Source organism: Alligator mississippiensis, chromosome 3 (genome assembly GCF_030867095.1).
Source record: "Alligator mississippiensis isolate rAllMis1 chromosome 3, rAllMis1, whole genome shotgun sequence".
NCBI lineage: Eukaryota > Metazoa > Chordata > Crocodylia > Alligatoridae > Alligator > Alligator mississippiensis.
The window spans coordinates 252856916-252881937 of record NC_081826.1 but is presented as its reverse complement, the minus strand read 5'-3'; the positions used below and the strand labels follow the sequence as shown (position 1 = coordinate 252881937).

The 25022-nt window shown below is 52.7% G+C and overlaps 1 protein-coding gene across 2 annotated transcripts; it reads left to right on the top strand.

Annotated features, from left to right (window-relative positions):
* Nucleotides 1-6183: 6183 nt before the first annotated feature.
* On the top strand, nt 6184-15715 carry FOXD1 (forkhead box D1). 2 transcript variants are annotated; one of them, XR_009461109.1, is made up of 3 exons: nt 6184-7427; nt 11735-11857; nt 14591-15715. XR_009461109.1 is itself a non-coding variant. In XM_019481801.2 (2 exons), exon 1 carries the CDS (start codon nt 6279-6281, stop codon nt 7404-7406), a length of 1128 nt encoding a protein of 375 aa, XP_019337346.2. In that variant the 5' UTR covers nt 6184-6278; the 3' UTR covers nt 7407-7427; nt 11735-15715. The 2 variants fall into 2 exon arrangements, 1 of the variants encoding a protein (XP_019337346.2); XM_019481801.2 differs by having other exon boundaries at nt 11735-15715.
* Nucleotides 15716-25022: the final 9307 nt, after the last annotated feature.

Sequence of the window (25022 nt, the reverse complement as noted above, 5' to 3'; positions counted from 1 at the left end):
TCCTCCCTTGTAAGGTCTTGCTTATGATTTGAGCAATTGGCAATTTGTGTAACATTAACATATCTACACATTCCTTAAGATGCCTTAACTATTTGTGCCTAAATTTGATACCCATTTATGCAGGTATTTTGATACCTGCTTTAAGGCACATTAAGGGCATGGGTCTACACATGCATGCCCTTAATATGCCTTAAAAATGGCAATTTTAGGCTAATAGCACCTAAATTTGATACCTGCTTTATACAGTTATCAAATTTAGACATGATTAGCCTAAAATCACCCTTAATGCACCTTAAAAACAGCTAAAGCACCTTAAATTGGCACATGTAGATGCATCCTGTGACCCCAAGGTGGTGGAGTTCAAAACTATGACCAGACAGGCTTTTTTGTGGAAATGTTGCTGAAGACTGCTTTTACCAGGACAGTTAATCCAGAATTCGTGCAAGCATTTTGTCAATGGAACTTTTCTACCATTCAGGAGATAGTCTTATTTCAGCAACAGAAACTCTGGGGTTAAGAGTAGGACTGAAACCTGGGTGTAGATACATGCTAAGCTGTGCCAACAAAAAACAACTTTGGAAAGTAGACCATGTCATAATTATGTGAACTTTAACAATGTTCCTGATCCATATGAGTTACACTCAACATATCCACTCATGTTAATTGAATAGATGTGTGCAGGGTTTCTTGTACTTTGCCCTACTTTATAAATAATGTATTTTAATATGGTTTATACTGACTTGAGTGGAATAAATTCAGGCATATCTAAAAGAACAAGCTTAAGACTGTTTTATTAGGAGGGGCTCTAACATCTTACATATTCAGGTAAGCTCTAGTGTCCTCAGAGAATGCTAGTGAGGGTCTCAGTTTTTAACAATCTAACTGCAGTGAAACATACCAGACTATAATAGTGCAAGACTTATGCTGTGTATCCATGTTTATAATTTTTTGTTGTTTATTCATATTTTGTTACAAAATGTTAATAATTTTGTTCCACCTCCTATGGCTCCCTCTAATCCCTTCTGAAATCTTCCCCATCCCTCTTCTCTGTTCAGGACCTACAACCTATACTTTGAGAAATCCTGTTTGATGGTGGCATAACTAGGGGTGGGCCAGAGAGGCACCTTCCCTGGGCACCAATTTAGGAGTGGCACTGGAATCATCCTCCAGCCTATGCAGTCCATGCCCTGGCAGCAAGAGCAGCTCCACAGCTGAGGACTCCAAAACAGACCCTGGCAGCTGCTGCTGCTGCTGTTTTAAGTACAGCAGCCACAGCCAGCAGAACATGTAACAGCAGAAGCTCAGTTGGGGTCTGTTTTGGATTTCCCAGCATGGGTAAGCCTGGTACATCCGCCTCCACTCTTGAAACCTGAGCATCCCCCTGCCCTTGAAACCATGCCCCCCACCAACTCTCAGAATTGTGCCCTGCTCTCCCTCAGGGTTTGCCCAGGGTACCAGCTGCTCATTATACCTCTGCTGCCTTAAGTGAAGGAATGCTGTAATATGCATGTGTGTGTGACTACTGTGCACATCTCTGAAAGTAGGTAGAGTTCTGCCTCATTTGCTGTGTCTTGTAAGACATACCGGTACATTGAATGAGGCATGGCTCACTTCCTTCCAATATTTCTTGCATTGTGTATAATGTATTCATCTATCTATGCCAAGAAAAGTAGTTCCAAAACTTGAGACATTCTACCCCTTTCTTTACCACTTCCATCCTCTTTTTTAATTCTCCCATACTCTCCTGCTGACATCTTTTGTGAGAGGTCTGCCTTTACACTCTGCCAATTTTTGAGGAATGAAGAGCAATGTGCACCTGTACACATATTGTACTGAGTTTGAAAATAAGAATACAAATGTAATTCTTTCTGGAGTAGTCTTTCCATGAACTTACATATAAAATGCCCAGCTTTTACAAATTCAGATAGTAGTGTTATCTTTAAAATATCCTTTAAAATTATGACTCTAACTTCTTGTGTTTCTAAAGCAAATGGGGAAAGTAGTGTCCTAATTTGACCTAATAAAAAACAAAGAATTCCCGGAGACCTTTTCCCTAAAATATACCTGCTCAAACTAAAGAGCAAAGACAACTCCAGCCTCATTATAAAGGTCTGATATGATGATGATCAAATGCCTTAAATCCAGCACCAAAGTGCAGAGTGTCACCTCAGCTTATGACTTGGACCAGGAGATCATTAGTGAAGTCATAGAACAAACAGCATAAGTAACTCAGATATGAGATCAGGTGGGAATCCATTCATCTAATGCAAGAAGCTTGACTGATTTTCTGCTTCCCTGTATAATTCAAGGCATTTGTTTTAATTTAGAATGCCCTAGCTGGTCTGGATCATGATAGCTAAGAGTAACAATCTCTTCTTATTCAGCCACCCCAACAGTGGAGGTTGGCTGAGAAATTCATACTCCGTCACAGCACTTCAAGGATCCTGGGGACTAGATATGGGGGAAAGAATATGTTGGGCCTTGGACATCACTCAGCTGCAGTCATCTGTAGATAGCACTTGAACTTCTAAGGAACAGTGCAGGGCTTGTTTTCTCATCCTGTCCTCCCAATGGCAGCATGTATATACACACACATACATATACAGATATATATAAGAGATACACACATTACACACACATATATTTATATTATTATAGACACATATACACATATATAAATGTGTATATATATATATATATATATAATAAGGTCCTATATCTGTCTATCTATGATGGATAGATAGATAAAATTAACTCATTATTTTTCTGTGTTTCTCTATTTCTGTCTTGGGTTATGAATCTGCACAGGAGATCAGGCTAAAATATCTTGCGTGGGGATCAGTCATGCCAGATGATTAACCTCGGGGAATCTCACTCCAGCCCTCCCGGCTTCAGGTAGGCTGAGTTATTGCGGATCACGTTCATGCCTATTACCGGGGGACGCTTTGCTTAGATGAGGAAGCCCGTCCTCCCACCGAGCCAGGAGCGCCTGCATGGGCCAGGACAGAAGCGAGAGACCTGGAAATGACTAGGGACGCGTTCAGATTTGTCCCCGCAGGGCGGCGCTTGGCCCAGGAGACGGGCAGGGCGGGTGGAAATCGGGAAAACATGAACCTGCTGCCCACAGCTTCTCCACTAGAGCATCAGCCGCGCTAGCAAACAGCCGGGGAGGCGCCCCGAGCCGTGGCCGGCTCCTCGCGCGGGATGGGACGCTCATCAGCGAGGCCTTTTAGCCGCGTGGGTGCCGGCTCCTTGTCGCTCTCTGGAGCAATTTTGGCGTCTAAAGAAACGGACGGAGCGAAGGTCGGGGTCGGCTGGTACCTGCGCCCGGGATCCAGACAGATCCCCACAGCCAGCGGAGCAGCCTGGCTGCAAGCGAGAGCCCGGCCCGGAGCTAGCGCCGGCGGGGCGGAAAGGGGGCGGCGAAGTGGGTCGAGGAGCCAGAGCTGTGCGCGCAGCAGGGGCCACTTCGCGCGGATCGGGTCCTGTCCTGATGTTCAGCCCCGGCGGGCGCCTTCCTCCCCGCAGCCCCCGTGGCTGCGCGGGGCGAGGGAGGAGCGCCGGGCACGTCGCATGCGGCCCCCGAGCCGGGCTCTCCGCTGCCTGCGAGGGGCACTCCGGCCTCTCTCCGCTAGGTGGCAGCGCTCCCCCGTGTGCCGGGGCCGCGGCGGGGAGATGCAGCGCTGCCGGCCCTGCGCGATGGGGAGAGCTGCGCTGCCCGCCGCCCCCCAGGGCTCCCGGCCCTGCCGCGGGCTCAGCCTCTCCGCCGCCTCGACTGCCCGGGGACCTAGGCACGGCCCCGCGGCTGCCGGCCGGCTGCCCCTGCCCATTAGAGTGCGTGGGGGGTGCGGGTTATTTCTCCTGCCTTCAGCTTTAGCAGAGCTCCGGGGACCAGGGGGAAAACAAGCGAGCAAGCTGGTGATCTACAACCGGTGCTTTGAGAAATCCAGAAGAGGAGCACAGAAGAGAGCCCGCGATGGAGCAGATCCGCCTCGTCTGCGGGCAGAGGTGGCTCAGCGCCCCGCGGGAGCCCCCCTCGCCTTCCTCCCGAGACCGAAGACGCCCGGCGGCGGTGCCCGGCTTGGCAGGGGAGGTGTCCGGGAGCCCGCTCAGATAAGAGGGCCCATGCTCGGCACGCAGGTCTCCGGCTGGCTCCTTCACGTGGGTGTCGACGCTTCGGAAAGGCAATAGCAGCCTGGGGGGCAATGTCCGCCCGGCTTCCTCGCGTGGCTGACACCCAAGAAAACAGCGCGAGAAAGCCTGCTCCGGGCCTCGTCCTCCAGCGGGGTCTTCCCAGAGGCTTGTGTGGTGCAAGCTTCTCGGCGTGGAGAAAAATGCAGTGTGGATTCCTAAGAGGAAAAGGAGAATTGGAAGTACATACGCGATAATGAAATAAAACAAAATCACGTTAATTAATAAATAACGGCCTTTCTAAAAGTGGGGGGGGGGGCGGCGCGGTGGGTTTCTTGGCGGGACTAGCCTTAGCTCCCCCAAGCCGCTCGGGACGATTTGCCCCCGGAAAAGCTCTTTGCCTTCATGCAGTCTGATACCCGCGCAGTGGCGGCGTGGAGCCGCGGACTTTCCTGCAGACGCACCAGTCACCACGTAACTATCGAGCGTTTCGCTTCTTAGACTTTTTGTTGTGGGTTCTCCTGCAGAAGCAAGGCACAACATGCAAATAGGATTTCCACAAAATGAAATAGGATTATTTGGAAATAGTAACGCAGATTAGGCGGTAAATCCATAACCCTGAGCTTGAAGCAGTCGTGCCTGGAATTTTTCATGGAGGGGGATCTATTGCAAAAGCTTTTGAACTGCAGCCTTCTCTTGAAATGGGCAGTTGGAGCTGACGGCTGAGTTTCCTCCGAGTGAAAGTCTATAAAACGCCCCAGTTTCGAGCGTGTTCTGATGCAGCGACTCCCCCAGATCCGCGTGTGGCCGCGGGGCGGGGGGGGCTTTAAATCCCGTGCCACTGCAGGAGGGTTCCGCTGACTCCGTCCCCCTTTCACATTTTTTGTAATGTTTTGATGCCCCTGATCGTTTGTCGTTATAAAATCTGTCGTTGTTATAAATCGCGCGTCACCAGGCATAGAAAAAGCTATCGGTCCAACCTTCCTCCTTGCGTGTGCTCCAGAGCTGGAAGGAGAAGAGATTAAGAAAAAAAAAGAAAACACTCCGATTGATTTCCCTTGGCGCAAGGCAGCGGTAAGTAGCCGTCTGCCCGTGTCCCCAGAACAAGCGGAGCTTTCCTCTTCCCTTCCAAACAGATCAATACAAATCCGATCGGACACATGGAGGGGCGGACAGCTCGTATTTGTAAGACGGGCGCCCAGAGCGGTTTTGGTCAACCCACGCGTGACAAAAAGCCCGAACGGGGGGGAGAGGCCGGAGGCTGCCTGAGCGCTCCCGCCCGGGACAGCGCGTCTGTCCCGGCTTGATTTAACTCAAATCTTGCCGGAGGAAGGGGGGGGGGAAGGATCCCACCGGTCCCAGCAGTGCTTTGTAACGGGCTCTCAGCAGCTTGGAGGGAGCGGCGGGCACGGAGAAGTCACCGCGCGGCCCTGCCCGATCCCGGCGGGGTTGCTCCTGCTACCTGCGCCGCTTCGGGTCCAAGCTGCCTCCGGGTCCCCGAGCGCCGCACGCGGGGGCGGGGGCCGGAGCGGCTCTGGCCCCGGGAAAAAGCCTGAGCTGCCCTTTGTCCCCGCCCCGGCCCCGGTCGCGGGGAGTGCCGGGCGGCCGCAGCCGCAGCCGGAGCCGGGCGAGCCAGAGCGCGGCGCGTCCCCCGGGGCGGCTCTGACGTGCGGAGCCATGTGACGGCCCCTCCGCTATAAGGAGGAGCAGAGGCCGCCCCCTCCCGGCCCCGGCCCCGGCCCCGGCCCCAGCCAGTGCGCCGCCGCCCCCACCCCCCGGGCCCGCCCCGGCCCCGGCCCGCTACTAGCCGCGCGCCCCGCGGCCCCGGCCCCATTGATGTCCGAGGGCCGAGGGGAGCGGAGCGGCGCAGGCAGCGGCTCCGCACAGGGCGGGGGCAGATCTCCCAACGCCCGCCCGGGGAGGCTGCTGCTGCGGGCCGCGGCGCTGGCTCCGGCTCCGGCTCCGGCGGGGGCTGGGGCGGGTGGCGGGGGGCGCTGGCGCTGCGCTGCGCCGGCCGCCGGGGCAGGACGCGGGAGCGGGAGCCTCGCTAGCGCCCAGTGCGAGCCCCCGGGCCGCGCCGGCCCGCCGCCGCCGCCCATGCCCTGCCCCGCCGCCGCCGGCCTCGTCGCCGCCACCGCCGCCGAGCCATGACGCTGAGCTCGGGCATGTCCGACGCCTGCGGGCTGGCGGAGGAGCCCGACATCGACGTGGTGGGCGAGGACGAGGAGCCGCCCCGCCCGCGCGGCGCCGCCGCGGCCGCCGAGGAGGAGGAGGACGAGGAGGAGGAGGACGAGGCGGGCGAGGAGCTGCTGCTGCCGCGCTCCCCGGCGGCCGCGCCGCGCTCCCCGGCCCCTGCCCGCGGGCCCTTCCCGGCGGCGGCGGCGGCCGGCGGCGGCGGGGGCGCGGGCGGCGGCAAGAGCAGCCTGGTGAAGCCGCCCTACTCCTACATCGCGCTCATCACCATGGCCATCCTGCAGAGCCCCAAGAAGCGGCTGACGCTGAGCGAGATCTGCGAGTTCATCAGCGGCCGCTTCCCCTACTACCGGGAGAAGTTCCCGGCCTGGCAGAACAGCATCCGCCACAACCTCTCGCTCAACGACTGCTTCGTCAAGATCCCCCGCGAGCCGGGCAACCCGGGCAAGGGCAACTACTGGACGCTGGACCCCGAGTCCGCCGACATGTTCGACAACGGCTCCTTCCTGCGCCGCCGCAAGCGCTTCAAGCGCCAGCCGCTGCCCGCGCCCGACCTGCTGCTGCGCGGCGCGGAGCCCGGCGCCTTCCTGCAGCCGCCGCCGCAGCCGCCGCCGGCGCCCTACGGCTACGGCCCCTACGGCTGCGGCTATGGCCTCCAGCTGCAGCCCTACGCGCCGCCCTCCGCCCTCTTCGCCTTCCACCACGCCTCGCCGCCGGCCCGGCAGCCGCCCCCTGCCGCCCCGCCCGGCCTGGGCGCCGCCGCCGCCGCCGCCGACCTGGCCCGGACCGCCTTCGGCTACGCGCCGCCACTCAGCCCGGCGCTGGCCTCCTCCCTGCACGCGGCCAAGGCGGGCTCAGGCCTGGCCCGCTCGCCCTTCTCCATCGAGAGCATCATGGGCGGCGGCCTGAGCCCAGCGACCGGCAGCAGCTGCGCCTCGCAGTCCGCCGTCGTGCCCTTCCTGGCCAGGTCGCTCGTCACCTCCTCGGTGTCCTCCGCCGCCGCCGCCGCCTTGGGGACCCTGCACCAGGGCACGGCCCTCTCCGGCGGCGAGAACTTTACTGCTAGGATTTCAAATTGTTAATGGGGGAAAGCCTCGAGGAAGGTAGGCGCTGCGGACTCTCCTCTCCCCCCCGGTCTCGCTCCCACCCGCGGCTGCCGGCGTGGCCGGGGCCCGTGTCTGCGCGGAGCCGATCTCTGCGCTGCGCGGGCAGAACCCACTCGCCGACGCCAAGTTATCCTTCTATTTCCTTAAAAAAGAAAAAAAAAGTATATAGATAAGATATATATATATATATATATATATATAGATATATATAAAAATGTCTCTAAACCATTGACGTTCAGAGATTCTCAGGTCCAGGAACTCAATCCAATAAAAATAGTGTCGAGGGAGGACAGCTCAGCCCAGCAATACTTTTTAGTACCCGTCTCCTGTGCTTTTATAAGAAAAGAAAAGGAAAAAAAAATAACCCAGACGAACATGTTTACACAGAAGAAAACCGAGATTATCATTTCTTATTTTAACCTGTGTTTTGTACGATAATAGACTTAAGGAGGGGTTTTTTATTATTATTATTTTATTTTGTACTTTCTGCGTACTCTTTACAAGGAATATTGTTAAAAGAAATTACTGGCAAGTATTATTGTACCGTTTTAATGTAAAATTTTTACACGTTTTCAAAAATAAAATTTTTAATTTTCGGAAAAAAACCAAGAAGATCCCACCCAAACAATTGGCTTCGGACGGTCCCTCTTTAGTAGTCTCCCTTGACCCTAGAGCATGGTCATTTTTATGTGAGGTTAGTAGAGAAAAATCCCGCGTGTAACAACAAGAGTCCAAGTACTTTCCAGTGAGTCGCTCAGTCCGGCTGGATGTGACCCACGGGATGTCCAGCCCATTCCAGCCCATAAGAGCTGATAAAAAGGCTGAAATAAAGAACAAAGACTAACCAGGGAATAAAAGTCACAATCTCCTTGGCGGAGGGAAAATCCACTTCCTGCAGGTCCCAGTCCCTGACAGATAAAACGAGCTGTCTTCGAGTCAATAAATGTAGGTTTTTTAATACTTTGGGGTGTACTTTAAATCGCAGCTGCATCAGTTTAGTTTTCAAAACGTCCTGAGGAAAAGACAAATAGCATATCCAGTTTTTAAAGGACATTTTGCTTAAATGTTTAGCTTACTAGGAAGCGATATTTGAAGTTAATAAGAGCATTTTTTTTTTTTACTTTTCAACTTAGGCAGTAGAAAATTCATTTTCAAATCTCCACCAGTATTTAATTTCTTAAATGCTTAATTAATGAAAACAGGGAGATATACACAGTAAAGCATGCGAGCAGTTCTTGTCATGTCGGATTTACATTTTAGCACACGAGGCTTTGCTAGGAGGGATGTTTTTACTGTTCGAGTGATTTTTTACAAAAATGGAAGCATTCAGAGTTTGGATTGGAAAATCCTGTGTTTAAAATCAGGCCTAGGACTGCTCCAATAGAAGAATATCGTGGGCTAAAATTGTGTGTTTCCATTTCAAAGGTCTCTCCCGTGATGCTACTTAAAGGCTATTTTGATTAAGGAAGAAATATTATTTCTTTCCTAAACCGCGGAAGTTTTATTTTATTTTTTAAGAGGATTATTTTATTTTTTTTCCCCAAGGATAGATACAAACATTGGTTTGGCTTTTCATTTGTAGCAATGCAGTGTTAAAATAATTGTTTTTAATAAGCGGAATGACTGAAGGTATGATCTCAGCTCAGCTCCACTTGCAGTATATAGATGAAGGACCCTTTTACTTGTCCCGAATCCTTAGGGAACAAAAAATACCTATGGTCACCTCTGAGCTTTCGAATAAAAGAGGATTGTCAAAGACAGCCCATATTTGCCTTTGTAGGAAGACTTCATTATTATTCACAAATGACCCTAATTAAATAGGATCCAAGACGTTCCTCTAAGAGACCTGTCTATTTTTTTTCCCCAAAGCGTATTCTTTTGGTTGATGGAGTAACCTACATGGAGAAATGTGTGGTAAATCCCTCAAACGTTGTATTAATAGAGTTTAAATTAGCAGGGCAGCATCACGGTTTATGGTTCAGAATGAATCTGGTTGTCAGCGGCGCACAGCATTGTCAGCCACCTCCACTTCCAAGGGGACCTGAGTGCTGGGCATATCTCAAATCAAACCGGGTGTATTTAGGTGCCCAGACCCGGATTTCGAAGCCTACTTTTAGGCAGTTTGGGAAAGGTTCATGTTCAGATGAATCAGAGCAAGTTTGAAGAGGGAAAATACATCTGTATCTACGGCTACTACATAGAGCTCCTCAGTACACAGTATTACTCAGACCCTGCCACAGCTTTTCTTTTCTTTTCTTTTCTTTTCGGTAATCGACCTGTGCTGTTAGATAACAGAAGGTGTAACTTTATACAGCGTCCAGTCACCAGGCTGCCCGCTTCCTAGTGCTAGTGATTTTTGGCCTCATCCTAGGAAGAATGTAGGGATTTAGGTCTATCACTGTTTCTGAAGGAGTGTGTGTATGTGGACTGCGTGCGGGTTATTTTTTTTCCCCTTGGGGATTCTTCAGAGGCAAATCCTGTTGAAAAGTATAGGACACAGGACTCTTTTGCCACGTGCTCCTTGCATTTCTTATGCCAGTGGTTTTGCACCTTGTCTGGACACAAACCTCCGTTTGGACCAGAGAATGAATCGGCGGCAGCTAGAGCTGACATGAAGTTGTGTCGCTCCTTTGGGGCTGTTAAGTCCGACTCCGGCGGCGACGCCCCACATCTCGGGCTTGCTTTGTGTGCAGGTCTGGCCGCGGCTGCGGGGCCCAGCGCCGTGCGCCCGCCGCGCTGTGCTGCGCGGGGCCGGAGCAGGTGCTGTAACAAAAGCCGGCCGGCCTGCCAGCCCCGCGGCCTTTGATGGGGCTAACAGCATCTCCGAGCTGGCTCTCCCCATTCGCATGCAAATGGAGCGCAGTGTCCCCTTTTCTTTGAAAGCAAACAGAAGGATATTTGTAGCGTTTGCAGGGCCGAGCCCAGCGGAGCAATTCTTCCTAAATAGACTGAGCCCTAATAAACAAACTGGTGGGACAAACATGAGGGTGTCGCCTCCTCCTCCTCCTCCTCCCAGCTACAACGTGTGGATTCATTAACCCGGCTCTTTCTCTCCTCTTATCCCCGTAGGGCGGAGAGGCGAATTGCTGGAGCTGACTTGGGAGGGAATTGCTCTATACGGGGGCTAATGTTTCAATCGGTTCCTTCAGAAGGACCACACAAAAAGACAGTTTTTCGTTTATGGTGCTATTATGCGGAGTTTTAATCTACGGATAGATTTAGCCAAATGTTATCTATTGGGAATTTAATGAAGCCCTGATGTATTCAATCGCTTTTATTTATGCCACACACAGTGTCTATTCAGAAACGTTTCCTTCCACATATTTCTTTGTTTCTGCTGTGTGATTTATTTATTTTTAATTAGGTTTTTTCCCCTAATTCTTCTCAACCATCTTATATAATAGTTCTTTCCTGCAACACTGCGCTGGGTCCTTCCCACATCCCCTATAAAAAAAACCCTCCCCTTCCCACCCCCATATAAAGCTGATTAGTTTGCACTTTTACACATGTGGTACCTTCGCAGCAAATGTTTTGCTGATGTCAGTGGAAGCTGTGACACTTTTGCTGTTAACTCAAGTTTCAGTGGGGACAGTACAGCCCCTATTCCATATGGACAAGGCCTTCCTAGTCTGGGCCTTTCTTTTCTAGAAGTTGCCTCCTCTAAAAAGTTTTCCAGTGGTAGCGTGGCTATTACTTGGAGGATACACTCATTTCTGGTCCTTTTCTTCCGGTGAAAAAGTCATTCTGCTCAGCAGCTGAATCTGCTTTCTCCTCAGTCCTGTATCCGAGGTCTCTGCTTGTCGGAGGGCTGGGACTGAGTCAGAGCTGCCGCAGTCAGTTGCTGCTTGGGGACCTTGGGAGCTGCCCTCAGGCTGCTGATTCAGGCCGCTTCGTTATAAAATCATGCCAGCTATCCGGGGCCTAAACTGCCCTCTACTCTGGCCAGGAATCCTGGGCTCCCCTGCCCCCATTTTGCCCCTGTTCTATTTTATCCCGGGGTGATTTGTTGTCCCAAAGGAAATTCCGCACCAGAAGCAGCTCTCAAGTTTATCCTTGCTCCAACAGAGGCCCATGGGAAAAAAAAAAAAAAGGTGTCTGCTGTAATGGCCTCTGGCAGGGACAAAACGCCGTGCTCTGTACTCTGCATGTAATACTTTCCTTCATTAGTTACAGTAAGTACTTCGGTAGTCCCTGATAATATTGTATTTGACAGAAATAATGGAAATGGTGATCATGAGCAGCTGCTTCGTGCACTTTGGGATTTATGGTATCCTAACCAGATCCGTTTTTCACATTGTTCCTAGCGGCAGGTCTCTCTCATCTCTTGCAATCCTCTCCTTTCCAAAGAGCTAATGCACACGATGCAGATTTTTGTTTCCACTGCAGACGAGGTTTCACCTCCCCGGAGGCTGCCAGTTTCTTTGCAGGTAGGTGCCAGCTCGGGACTATGTTCTACAACGAGACGGGTCTCCTTGTTTTCCCCCTGGCTAACGGATTTGTTTTTTTATTTCTAACTTTTAATCGCTCCCAGCCCTGCCCCTGGAGCTGCCTGGCTTTGTTTACCTGCAAGATAGTGTTTCTCTGCTTTTCTGCCTTGCTGTGTAGTTCAGCTAGTTTGTGAGCAAATGCAAAGCACGCTTAGCCCCACAAGCAGCTGCACTGATTCCCCTCACACCCTCTTTCTCGTTTGATTGCTGTGCACATCACCTTAAATATTTTTTTAAACTGTAGGCCTGATTCTAATTTCCAATGCGAGCTGCTATAATAAACAAAAGCCATATGTAGGAGGGAATGGGGCTCTAATGATTACTGAGATTTATTTTATGAGACAGGGACGTGCATGTGAGCCGCGGGTTTGGAAGCGGTTTGTTTGGATTGTTCTGCTGCGCTGGCTCGGAGCAGATGACCTTGTTCCGCGTTGTCTGTGCGCGCCTTGCCCTAGGCCTGGGGAACCCTCCACGAGGCTGGTCCCAACCCCGAGCCTGTTTTAGCTCCAGGCCTCCGCGGTGCTTCTGCCCCCAGGAAATTTACCGGGCTAGCCAGAAAGCAGGATCGCTCTCGAGCCTCTGCCTTGAGACCACTTCCCCTGGGGGAGCCAGTGTCCGGGGAAAAGCTCGACCTGTCCCATCGGGAGCTCGGGGCTAGAGCCGGGCACTCGGCTCTGGAGGGGCAGGAGGACGTGATTTCTCTCTGCAGGTCACCCGGGCTCAGGGGGAAAAGGTGCTGCGTGTCAGCCTGGCGGAATCGTTGTATGGGTGCTAGAGTAAGAGCGTTAACTCCAGCCTGGACGGCCCGGAAGGATGTGTTACATACGGTGCCGGGCCATGGTCTCACTGAACTCAGCGCTGGGGGAACCAGTTTGTATCCGAATAATTGAAGCTATCTAAAGCAAGACAGCACTACTCTGATTCTGGATGGAGCAACATGACACGCGGAGTTCTACGAGGCCCTGCATTTCATTTCCATTTACTTTGGAAGCCATGGGGAAATCGAGATCTCAGTTATCATATTAAGTCTTTTGACTAAGACTGGGAGAGACTTGCCCCTATTAGATACCCCACCCCCGGGCCATAGATGTGTGCATTTCGGAGTGCGAGTACATATAGAATAAATAAATGATTATATATATGCATATAAAGAATATATATAATTATATATGTATATATACAATCTGATTTGTATAGATATAGGTATTCGTTGACCATATTGGGAAAGAAGTGTCCACTCAGTAAAAATATTGAAACAAGACTGGACTCTTCCTTTCCAATTTTCCGATGCCTATGTTCGTTTCTCTGGGCTGATTATTGGCGTGCACGCCTACACGTGTCCGTATTTGATGGACACACGCAATGAAGGCAGAGAAAGGAGGAGTCTTCCTCGGGTTTTCTTGTTTTAAAGTAAATATCGTCCTCCTGGCGAATATATGTAGTGAGTTTATGACTGAGCTGAGATTTTTCTAATACCGTTTGCATGTGTCCGGCAACATTTCACCTGTTGAATTTACAGTGAAACAATACGACATAAAGACCGGTCGGGTGGTTCAGTCATGTTCATAAAGGAGAATATGGCCACCAGTGTTACTGTATGCAGTATATATATATGTATAGATATAGATATCGATATGTATATGTATATGTGTGTGCGTGTATAGACAATAGCTATATTATATATAAACTATATAAATATAGACTCTATATACAAACTCTATATTTATATAGACTCTATATAAAACGCACCTTACTCTTTCCTCTGGCTTTACCAAATAATCCTTGGCACGGCTTTGGGCGGGTTGTAACAGTTCCCGTGCCAAGTCTCAGCGCAGTAAGCAGACATTGGGGAACCTCCTCTGTGCGGCTCCAATGCTGGCGAGGAGGGGGTGATTACAGTAAAACAAAACAAAAAGAAAAATGCCCCCAACGCTTTGTCGAAGGAGGCAAAGGGCAGCGCTTTTCTGGAAATTAACTTATTTAGCTCGCTTTCAGCACATGTCTATTTTCTGACTTTAGAGCACCGCTTTCCTCTGTCTGGGAAGATGTTTTATAGGAGGACCCTGATGCAGACAGCTGTTTTGCAGAAGAGTATTTTGACAGCCAAAAGATTTTCAACCCCCCGCAGCGCAACCAACCTAATCTGAGTTAGTGAAGCCCAACATTTATTCCACTCGTTTGAAAGATCGCAAAAAATAGTATTGCAAAAGCACTGTGCAGTTATGACAGCTCTAAATGCTTTTTGCACATGCCTTTAAAATTACCACGTCGGAACGGGCAATGCGGAGGAGCTCTTGATTTCTGAAACTTTCCAACCACATCCGTAGCCCCTGTTTCCAGTCAGTCTGATGCAAGTGGCTGACCTGTTCTTTGTCAGTAAAAGTATCAAAAGTTTCATTAGAGGGCTGAGCCGAGGAGCTGGTTTTCGCATTGTGCTAAGGATGCCTATTTCTCATAGGGCCCCTTTATAAATAAACACCAAAGGAAGCACGCGATTGTGTCCCGGGAGGGGCCCGCGAGTGACCTCCGCCTTGTACCTGCTCAGAAGCGGTTCTTCTAAGATGCTACAAATTGTCTGGGAGCTCAGTGAGCGGTGGCGTTAAGGGTGAATGCTCAGACACAACTTCGACATGAACAAGCTGCTTTAATCGTCTATTATTTTGCTTTCTTTAGATCCGTGAATCCCAAAGATCTTTGGAACACAAGCGAAGAGGGGGAAAAGGCAAGTCCGTGAGACTGCCGGTCGGTAGAGCACGCCTCCCTCATACCTGCATTGCCCGCTGACATGAACGGGGGATTCTGCGTCATCAGCGTCAAAACCTAGGCGTTTTAGATGCCTTTGGGTGCGGTTGTGCGTATGAGTGATCTGAACTGGGTAGGTTGCTGGCAGGAAGCCTCAAACGCTTTTAAAATGGGCAATAAAAAGCCCCTCCTTGTTTGTTTTCACCGCGAGCTAAGTTATTGGAAGTCTCAGCTCAAGAGCATTTCAGTCGGCAAATTCAGCCTGTAATGTTTAGCGCTCTCTTAATTGACGAAAGCAGCACTGGAAATGTTTCAGCTAAATAGATCCGCGAGGAAGGTAATGAAGCTATTGACATTTTGCAGGACAAAAGGCAGAGTTTTCCTAGTGGCGCCTTTGGGACTTGGTTGCCAATGATCCCGGAGGGCCAGGATGGTGCTTAGGGCTTGAATCGGGGGATCCCACATCGGCTGCATAAAGCTGCACCTGCCTCCGCTTTCCCTGTAGAAAGGCAGGAGGAGCACTGAGGCTTCTGGGCTGGGGACTGCCTAAACGGAGGCATTAGCACCAAGGGCCGGTTCACGGCCTCTCCCATCCCGCTGCTTTAAAACGTGCCGAGCAGAAAATGTAAGGAAAGTGAAAAGGGAAGGCACCTGCGGGGGCGCGCTTCGCTTCCCGGGGGCAAAGTTTCCGGTGTTTTTCTGCACCCCAGTCCTGGCCGGGAGGACCTCGGCGGGGACTGCAACAGTCTGGCAAACGCGTGTAAACAGGCGCGTGTTGTGTCTGCTCCTGCACCCACCAGCAGCGTTGCAAAACTCCCGCTGCCCTGCCGGGGAGGGGGGGGGGGGGCAGACGGGTTCCCGTCCTTGCAAAGCGCGACAAGGTTAAACCCTCCTTCACCAGCTGCGCTCCGGTTCTTTGATTTGAAAAATCCATGTGTGGAAACAGTTGACAGGAACCTAAAAGGATTAGTTGCATTCCACACAGGATCATTTTTGCTGGTAACATTTTTAAACGATTGATCCCTTCCCGACCATAAACAGCGTCCAGAGAAACGATCTAACTAGACTTCTATTGTCTCCGTCTGCCTGCGAAACCCTCCTCCGCTTTGGGCCGCGCAGCTCGGCTCCGGAGCTCAGGTTGTGGCAGCAACTGCCAGGGCTCCGGACCCGCGCGTGCGGGCAGGGCCGTGCTGGGCTGTCTCCGGGGGCCTGGAGCGGGCAGCGCCATCCCGGGCTCGGCGCTGCGCACCCTCGGCCCGTGCCGCTGCCCGCGTCCCGCCCGGCTCCCCGTGGCCCGCCGGGCCCAGCCCGCCGCCGCGCCGCCCGCCTTTGTCCTGCCGGAGCCGAGGGCCGGGAAGGGGGCTCTGCCCCGCCCGCACCCACAGGTTTGACACCTGCAAACCCGCCCCGCGCCCCTCCCTGATTGACAGCGCAGGTGGAGGCGCCGGGCTCGCCACACCTGCCCGCGGCCCGGGCCTCGCAGGCCTCGCTGCCGCCTGCACTGGGCCGGGGCAAGGGACTGCACGGAGCCGGGTCTCCCGGGCCGGCGCTGTCCTTCCCTGAGCCCCGGGAGCCGCCTCGTCCCCTGCGGTGCACGCGGGACCCCGCGGGGCCAGGACACAGGGGGAGGACGAACGGGCCTTTCCGGCCGCTTTGAAACAAGCAGCGCCCGTAGTAGCTCCTGCAAACCTCCCCCCCGCCCGCCGCTGTTCCCGGGGGCAAACCCATGGGAGCCGGGCACTGTGCGGCAGCCCCCGGCCTGCTGGACCGCGGCCGGGGCAGGTGCCCCGCAGGTAGGCGAACGGGCGGCGGGAGCAGCTACGGGCCCGGCGCAGGTGCGGGCGCAGGCGGCCCGGGGACCTGAGCCATGTCAACCTGGGAGCAGGGCCGAGGAGGACATTTTCCTCATTCCGCTTTCTGGGCCCGACCTAAAGCCGCCCCTAGCGCTGGAAGCAGCCGCTTCCTATGAAGGGACCCGCGTGGGAGGGCTAGGCGGGGAAGGACACAACCGCACAAGGCGCTTTCCCCGCAGCTTTCTGCCAGCCACATAAAAGCCGGAGGCAGCTTTTCTCCCCCAGCTTCATTATCGGCGCGGACACACCATGAGTCCCCTTCCCCCGCGACAGGCCTTTTTTCCCAGAGAATGAAGAGCTCCCGATGGAGATTGGCAGCATTGAGCATCTTCCTAACTTCCCTCTGGCTTCCTTACATCTCTCCGTCCACCTTTCTAATTAGACTAATTAGAAGATATTTGGAGTGTTGCTGGGCCCATAGATTAAACCGCTTAGGGGTTGTGAAAAGACCCTGAATACCCACCAGGGGAGGCGGCCATTCAGTGGGGCGGCAACAGTTGCTACATTTATCCCTCGCCATTGAAAAGAGCTCGATTAAAATGTTTGGAAACTAATGCCACCCCGGATCCCGCCCTAATTAGAGGGCCTGGACAGATCCCCCTGATCACTCAAAAGAAACTCCTTCCCAGCTCTGTCTCCTGCCTTTTCTGTACGTTTGAATTGCTTTGAAAAAGAAGAAGATAATGCGGCCACCAATGCTGGAGAGAAATGACTCCAGGCCAAAGCCTCTGCCCTGAGGAGTGACAAGATGGCTGGCTCGGCCTGACTGCACAGAGTTGCCGGCCTCCCGCCCGCTGGAGTGCCACCCCGGGGCCCGGCTGGCCGCGGCCGCCTGGAGCTCCAGCGCCGGAGGGGGTCGAGGCCGCGGGGCAGCGCTCTCGCACGGCCGGCTGCCTTGTCCCGGCGCCGGGGCAGGGAAGGTGCTGATCTCCAGCCGGTCCCCCTGCTTCTGCTCCAGTCTATCTGAGTGCCGCAGTCAGGCCAGGCCAGGAAGCCAGGCTGATCTCCAGCCTGGCCAGGGAGAAACACCCCCTGCGCCCTCAGCCTCGCAAAGCAGCCAAAGGCCAGGACTGGGGGCGAGAGGTGACCTCCCAACTCGCCCCGAGCGATTCCCAAGGGTTCGCAGTATAGAGCCCTGCACTGTGCTCACGGCTGCTCCTGCTGCCCACGGCGGCTGGGCTCCAGGCTGACTGAGCTGCCGCAGGGAATAAGGCCTCGGCACACTGCAGGTGAAGGCGGAGCCGGCGAGGACCGGTGAAGCCCGGTAAGCCCCCTCCTCTGCGGTCGAGCTGCGGAGCGGGGCTGCTCGGCAACTTGTGCATCATTAGCCGAGAAGGCCTTGCAAAATGCTTAGACTCGGACCCGCCGGCTTTTAAGAAAAAAAATGAAGGTTGTGATTAAATCATCAGCCAATGAAAAGGGAAGAGAACTGTGTCAAAATCACTGCACCCTCCTCGTGCAGCCCAACGCAATCAGCACAGGTCGGCCTGTGGTCTCCTTGTCCCTCCCGGCTGGCAGAGGGCGCCTCCGATGTGATTTGTGCGGGGTTCCCCGTGGGGAAGACTGTACCTGCGGGAAGCGCTGCTCTGCTCTCCTGATAAGTGATATCAGACCCAGTATAACAATACACAACCCCCGTCCTCCCCCCGAGAGTTAGGCAGGAGGTTCTTCCAGCATCGATTAAGGGGTGCACTTGATTCCTCCCACGGAGCTTGTTCCCCCGAAGGGCTCCGAGAACCAGAACCGTGATCCGGTCTCTGCAAAGCGACCTCTGTCCTGGCCTGCGGGGGTCGCTCTCTCACGGAGTGCAAATATTGCCCTGCTTTTAGGATCTGGCAGCTAGTATCTGATCAGTTCGTTTCCACAGGGCCTTATCGATGGAAAGATCAATCTTTTACTCTAACACTCTCGCAGGTTTCCACTCTGACCCCTCCACCCAAAAACTCTGTGCGATTTCCACCAACCCCGAGGCAAGGCTCCCGGAAAGGATTGTCACCAGCACCGCCGAGTATGGCCGGGTAGGTGGGTGGGACCTCCCCAGGGACACCACGACCCCACTGCCTCGTCCTTTCTTCCCTCTCCTGAATGCCACCAGAGACAGAGCATCCCGTCTTGTGAAAACTTCCGCAATCATCTTTTCAAAACTTGATATAAAACCACGGAGCCGACCTGCAGGGCCATCCACCCCCCTGCGCGGATGCAGGATTTGGTGTTCTTAAACCATCCCAGACAGATGCCGCTCCCTGAAAACCTCCCCGGCATGGACTGAATATACCCCAGATAAAAGAACAATCCTTCTCTTCATTAGCACTTGGCTGCTGCACACAGATTCTTAAACTTACAGGCTAGCAATGACCCAAGTGCCTGGAAAAAGCTCTCACTTATTAGTTGGCAAGAGGCAACCCACCAAATGCCAATCAACAAGTCAGGACTCTTTTGAAGAGTAACATTATCCGGGGCTGTCAGGCGGCGGAGCCTCCAGTGTGTTTGCAAAGCAATGAAGTGGGGATGGAAAGTTATTTATTTTTGAAGATTGTCCTCTCCTCAGAAAAGGAGCCGAATATCTGAAATATCTCCAGGATGTGTAATTTGTCAGGGAGTTTTGCTGACACGATGGCCCCAACCCCTTTGCAGTAAATTTCAAGTCTGGAAATTCTCTCCTTTCAATTTTAGTCTAGCATACGGCTTCAGTCAAAGCTGACCAAATGGGGCATAGCCTTTGCCTCCAACCTTAGTTAATGGAGCTCGCGCTCTATAACCCCCTTTATGCCTTTATTAATGTTGCTTCCCCAGCCAGAGTCTGCAGGAAGCTGAGGAATGGGCTTCCGTGCCATGCCGAGCGCTGGGCACAGATATTTTGCCTCGGGAGTGCACCGTATGTTAATAGGTTTTGGAGAAAGTTTTTCAGCTATGCATTGCTGATTTGATGGCCTCACACTGAGGATTATTTATACTTGTTAAATCTCAATCCCCACATTAAACATTGGCAGCTGGGATGAGCATTTGGGGCCAAATCTGCAGTCCTGGCTGTTGGTATAGTCAGAGCGAGTTCTGCCGGGTGACTGCCCGGCCTTAGACCACAGGGAGGAGGGGAGTGATGGGAAGCTTGCCATGCCCGACGTCCCTCGGGGGGACCCAGGTACCAGCCCCCTCCTCTCCTGGCCCCCGGCGCCCTGCCCAAAGGACTGCGCCGCTGTCTGCTTCCTCGGGTTGGCAGTGGCCAGCTGGAGGGCGGAGGGAATGAAGGGAACCGCTGCTCTGCTCGGTTTTGCTCAGGAAACAAGCTGCTTTGATAGCAAGAAGCCTATCATCAGTGGGCAAGGGGAAAAAGTTGGGGAAAGGAGCCCTGGGGCAGGTTATGCATCCGCAAAGTCCTGAGCGGTTTCCCGGTGCATCTCGCTCCCCACAGTGTCTCCCAGCAGAGGAGCTAGAGAACCCCCTTCTTGGTATTAATAATGGCTGGAGAGAATCGCCCCGGCTGAATCACCCCTGACTCCCCAGGACGACCCCTCTGCTGCACCGAGGCTCCTGGCCGGGTACGGGAGTGTGGGATCGCTGATCACTCCCTGCAACAGGGCCATTCACCAGCGGGCAGCGGTCTGCTCACTACTCAGGAGATCCCAGATCAAGGAGCTGGGCGTGTCGGTTCTCCTTTCTCAGAAAGCCACGCTCACCCCTTTTCTCGAGGGAACCTTCCTTTCCACGGTATCCTGGTACCACGGGCGCACAGCTCGGCTGCAAAGCGCGGATCTGTGCCCATCCCTGGCCTTCAGCTGAAGCCGCAGAGAGCCCAGAGCTTGTGTTCAGGCTGGGATCCAGGGGGGGCGAGCACGAGGTAAGGACAAGTACATGTCTACGACCAAGAATAATTCATCTGTGGCAAATGGCCAAGGGAAAAGCAGACCGGCACGCTGGTAGGTTGCTACCTGTGGGAGGGGGGTTTTCATGCCAGCTTTAACCCCTTTAAAATTTTATTGAACTTCGGGGACTTCTATTTTTTTCCCTGGGGGACACGACCGGTCGCGGTGTAATGCGCTTTACTCTCATTTCAAATGGACGTCAAAGCTAAGTTCTGTGTAGAAGAGACTTAATTCCTATTTCCATCTTCTTCTTCTTTTAAGGATTTGATTTGATACGGAAGCGGCTGTCATCGTTGCTCATCATCTGCAAATAGAGCAGAGAGGATCTGGCTCTCTCCTGCTACTGGCTAGTTTCGGTCCTCAAAGCTCAGCCACTTTGTTTTGGCTGGCCACGGATCAGACAAGCACTCAGGTGCTGTAAGTCATCACTCTCAAAGGATGTATTTGCAAAGACCTTTTCTCTTCAAGCCACAGAGTGACCTAGTGATGCATCAGCAGCTCGTCCCCCGGGAGCTCTCTGCTGCTGTTCAAAACCTCCCTGTTCTGAGCGGCCGCTCCTGGAAGAGCTCTCCCCTTTTCCTGCGATCTTGAAGTGTCCCTATCATTCCTCCGCAAGCCCTATTTTTATCTCCTCCTGGCAGACAGATGTGACTGGAGCTTTCCCCTAGGGGAAATCATCTTAGTGTAATGAATCGTGACTGTCCTGTGATGTAACGCACTGTGATATATGAAAATAAGCAGGGTCAGTGCATTCATCATCTCCCCAGTAAGGCCCCGCTAACACATGACTCAGGTGCACAGGGCTGCTCTTCCTTGAATCCCCGAGGCAGCCCCAGCACTGGGCTGGTCTAGAATTTTGACAACGGGGGTGCAGCTGGTGAGAGGCATTATCACGCATAAAACAACACATTTTTCTCCCCATAACAATAAACTAGAAGCTTTACTAATATGCCAGAGGTCTAAGGCCGCATTATTCAGTTTAAGAGTGAAGCAAAGACAAATATAACATCATATTTTTTTAACTAATTCCCATCTGCAGGGCTGTAAAATAGGAGCTGAATTACCAGGAACAGCTAACAGAATTGCAGAACAAAGGATAGCTTGACTGGTGGAGCATCAAGAGCATTCAGAGGAAGAGAGAGTCGTTAATACTTCCTGAATTAAGAGTTTAGTAGCGATCGGGTTGATTATAATGAGCCATTACAGTCAACTGAGTTCCTCAGCGCTGCCTGACTAGAAATGCTGCTGCCAGTGTCAGGCACTTGATTTTAAACTTTGGGTGGGCCAGGAATCGCAGAAGGGAGGGTGGGAGTGGTAACCCTTCCTGTCCGGGCTGGATGCCCCCTGCTGCATTTCATCTTTGTTTATAAAAAATTGCGAAGTAATGAACAAACCAACCAAAGAAATAGCTGAGCGAGGAGGGTTGTGCTGGGCTTGAATACATCAGGGGCCTCAAAGTGGCTGGACTGTAGTTGCTTGGAACCAAACAGAGCTCGCTTTTCTTTGCACCTTCTCTGGCCCTAGGGACCACTCCTATGAGGGCAGGGCCAGGATCATCGGATCATAGGAAAATAGGGCTGGAAGAGCCCACCAGATCCCTTTCAGCCCCTTGTTCAAGGCAGTATCGTCCCTAACTAAACCATTCCAGCCAAGTATCTGTCTCACTTGCTGACTCTTTCCTTTCCTTTCCCCGGACTATTGCCAAAAGAAAGTGTACCTTGTTCAATCCCTCCACCTTGGGGCGCTGAAGTTTGCCCGTGCAGTGTGACTTGGTGCCACGGCTCTTCCGGCCCTGAGTACACATCCAACACGGGCAGAGCTCGTGGCCCAGATCTCTATGCGGGGGGTATCGCAGGGCCATTTGGCACAGGTTGCTCAGCCTGCAGGGCCAGCGCAGGTGGAGGAGGGAGAGCGGGGGCTTTGCGGGGCCCCAGGTGAATCCGTAGGGGCTGCCGATCCCCGTCGACCTGAAAACAAGCGGCTTAGGAGGGATGGATGCTCCCTTACTAGGGCCAGGGCCCTTCGGCGCTCTGGGCTGGGGAGCCTGCCTCGGGCAGCAGGTGGCTCAAGCATGGTTATTAGGCGGGCTGGGCTGCTGTGTGCGCAGGTGGGAGCTGTCCTTCCCAGCGCCGGGGCTAAGCAGTACAGGAGATTAGCAGGAAAATACAACAAAAAGGCAAACGATAGACAAGATGACGCCACACCTCTTCTCTTGCGCTATCGCGGGGCTGCCCAGTGCCGGGAGCAGCGTCTCTATGGACCACATTACAGCAACATCCCCGCTCCCTCCTTCCCGGCTGGCTGAATCATAGAAAAGCAGGGCTGGAAGGGGCCTCCCGAGGTCATCTAGTCCAATCCCTTGCTCAAGGCAGGATCCCCCCAGCAGAACAATCCCATGCAGTGCTTGGCTAGCCTGTCCCTAAAACTACACAACCTTGCGGCACGAGCCCCAGGCGCATCGCCCCCAAAGCACCGATAACACCCAGACCTGCCGCAAGAAAGCAGGGCGGAGGCCACTCTCCATGTCCCCAAACGAGATAGAAACAGCCCCACAGAAACAGCCTCTTGCCACACCCTGGCCCAGGCCCAGCGCGAGAAGCTGCTCGCGACCCCCTCATACTGCAGCTTGCAGCACAATATAGAGCAGCCTCCACACCGGCGCTCCCCACGGCCACGCCCCGTCCCCTGCCCCACCCCTTGGGCAGCTGCTGGGGGTTTCCCAATCAATCCCCGGGGTGTGGGGGTCGTTCGGGTGTGAGCTGCGGCTCCTTCCCCCTGCCCTGCGCGGCGGCGGCCGGATCCAGGGGGAAAGTCCAGTTCATGCGGATGGTCCCGGTGCTGGGTGCCAATCAGATCTCCGGTGCACGGGTGCGTGGAAGAGCCACCCCTCCCGCTGGCGTCTGTGAGAGCGGCTGCAGGATCAGGTCCATCACTGCAAACTCCTCCTGGTGTGTCTCACTCCCCGCGATGCGTAGAAGATCCCTCCCCAATAGAAGCAGGAGCAAGGTAGCACCCAAGCGGGTTATAGAAATGGAGGGAGAAGGCTGGTATTCTTAATTAACTAATTGCACCTCTGTGTTGATGAGCTTGTGCTAACGCCCCCTCCACCCCGGGAGATAGTAGAGAGGAAATCGGAGACAATTCTGCGTCCAAATCAGATGTCCTGTATCTTTCCGTCCATCTATTTGGGTTTTTTTTACCGGGCACTTCATTGGATTTCAGTCAAAGAGCACCCCCCGCACTCTTGTGTCCAGATTGAAAAAGACAGATACGCCCGTACTTTACCAACACCTTGCCTAGGCCATTGGCTGTGCACAAGGATCACTCTTTCCCTGGTGTCATTTTTAGGGCAAGTCAAAAGCCAAAAGCTCCAAGGAATGGGAGATTTCCAGGGCAAAAGGAAGCCCCCGGTTTTTCCTTTTACAAAGGGACCCATGCCAGGCGAAGGCTGGGCAGAGCCAGCACCTCACCGATCTCTGTGCAGTGGGGGGAAGGCGGGCAGGGTTTCCTGCAACAGCGTGGAGTCGACACCAGAGCTAAGCTCGGGGGCTGATCTAGGGGCAGGAGGATCTCCGGAGCGCTTCAGTGGATCAGGTTGTCAAGCCCCTAGCAGAACAGGGGGAAGGGCTCAGTGTGAGAACAGATTGGCCATTAATATGAAAATAGGAGGGGGGGTGGACCAGGCGCCTGGTGTAGCTTAAACCGCCTAGGAACTAGCCCGACTTAGCTACGCTGTTACAGCTCATTTTTGTTCAAACGACGATCAATAATATTCATTTAAAAACTTGACTCATTTGAAAAGCTGATTCTCCTCAGATGAGCTATTATTGTGCCAAATGATGCAGAGCTACAATATGGGGAAAGCAACACCATTTGCCATATTTCGATGCAAAGGGAGATAAAAAGATTTTAAAAATAAATGTTAGTGCTTCAGCAATGAAAATTATTAACTGAACACCCCAAAGTTTGCGCCTCCTAATGAATGTTGTCAAACATTATTTTAAAAGAAAGGCAGATCAAAATATCTTAAGTTTTTCCCTTTGGCCAGCTCACTCGAGCATAAGAAAAACCTATTAATGTACATCATCGAGCCATGCAAGTGAGTGCTGGACCTGTAGAACAGGAGGTAAATAGATTATTTTGTTTTACAATGCTGACAGCTTTCACGGAATACAACTGGAAAGAACTAAATATTAATAGATTCATTCAGTGGAACAAAAGTTACAAATCATTAGCTGAAGAAAGTTGGCCTCTTGCCCACATTCTATAGGGGCACGAGGGAAGAGCAGTAACTGTGCTGTTAACGTCTACAAAAGGCCAATTTTTGTATATAATTTATTTAGATGAAGTGTGCAGAATGTTTTTATTTGTTCTACATCTAGCTGTCTCACCTCTGTGTGAACTCCCCAAACCCAGATCTACTCTAAATACTGCTGCTCCCCCTTCTGCACACTTCCCTCCAACGTGTTTGCTTTGGCAACTTTCATGTTCTTACAAACAATTCTTCCAACGATATCAATCACTCTTGCACCCAAAGAGAAATACTGTACACTCAGTGCGATGACAAAATGAAACATGTTTGAAGCAAACCATGTGTTCCAGTGTGCCAGGGATTATGTTATTTGCTCAAGGAGCATGTTCAGAATATTT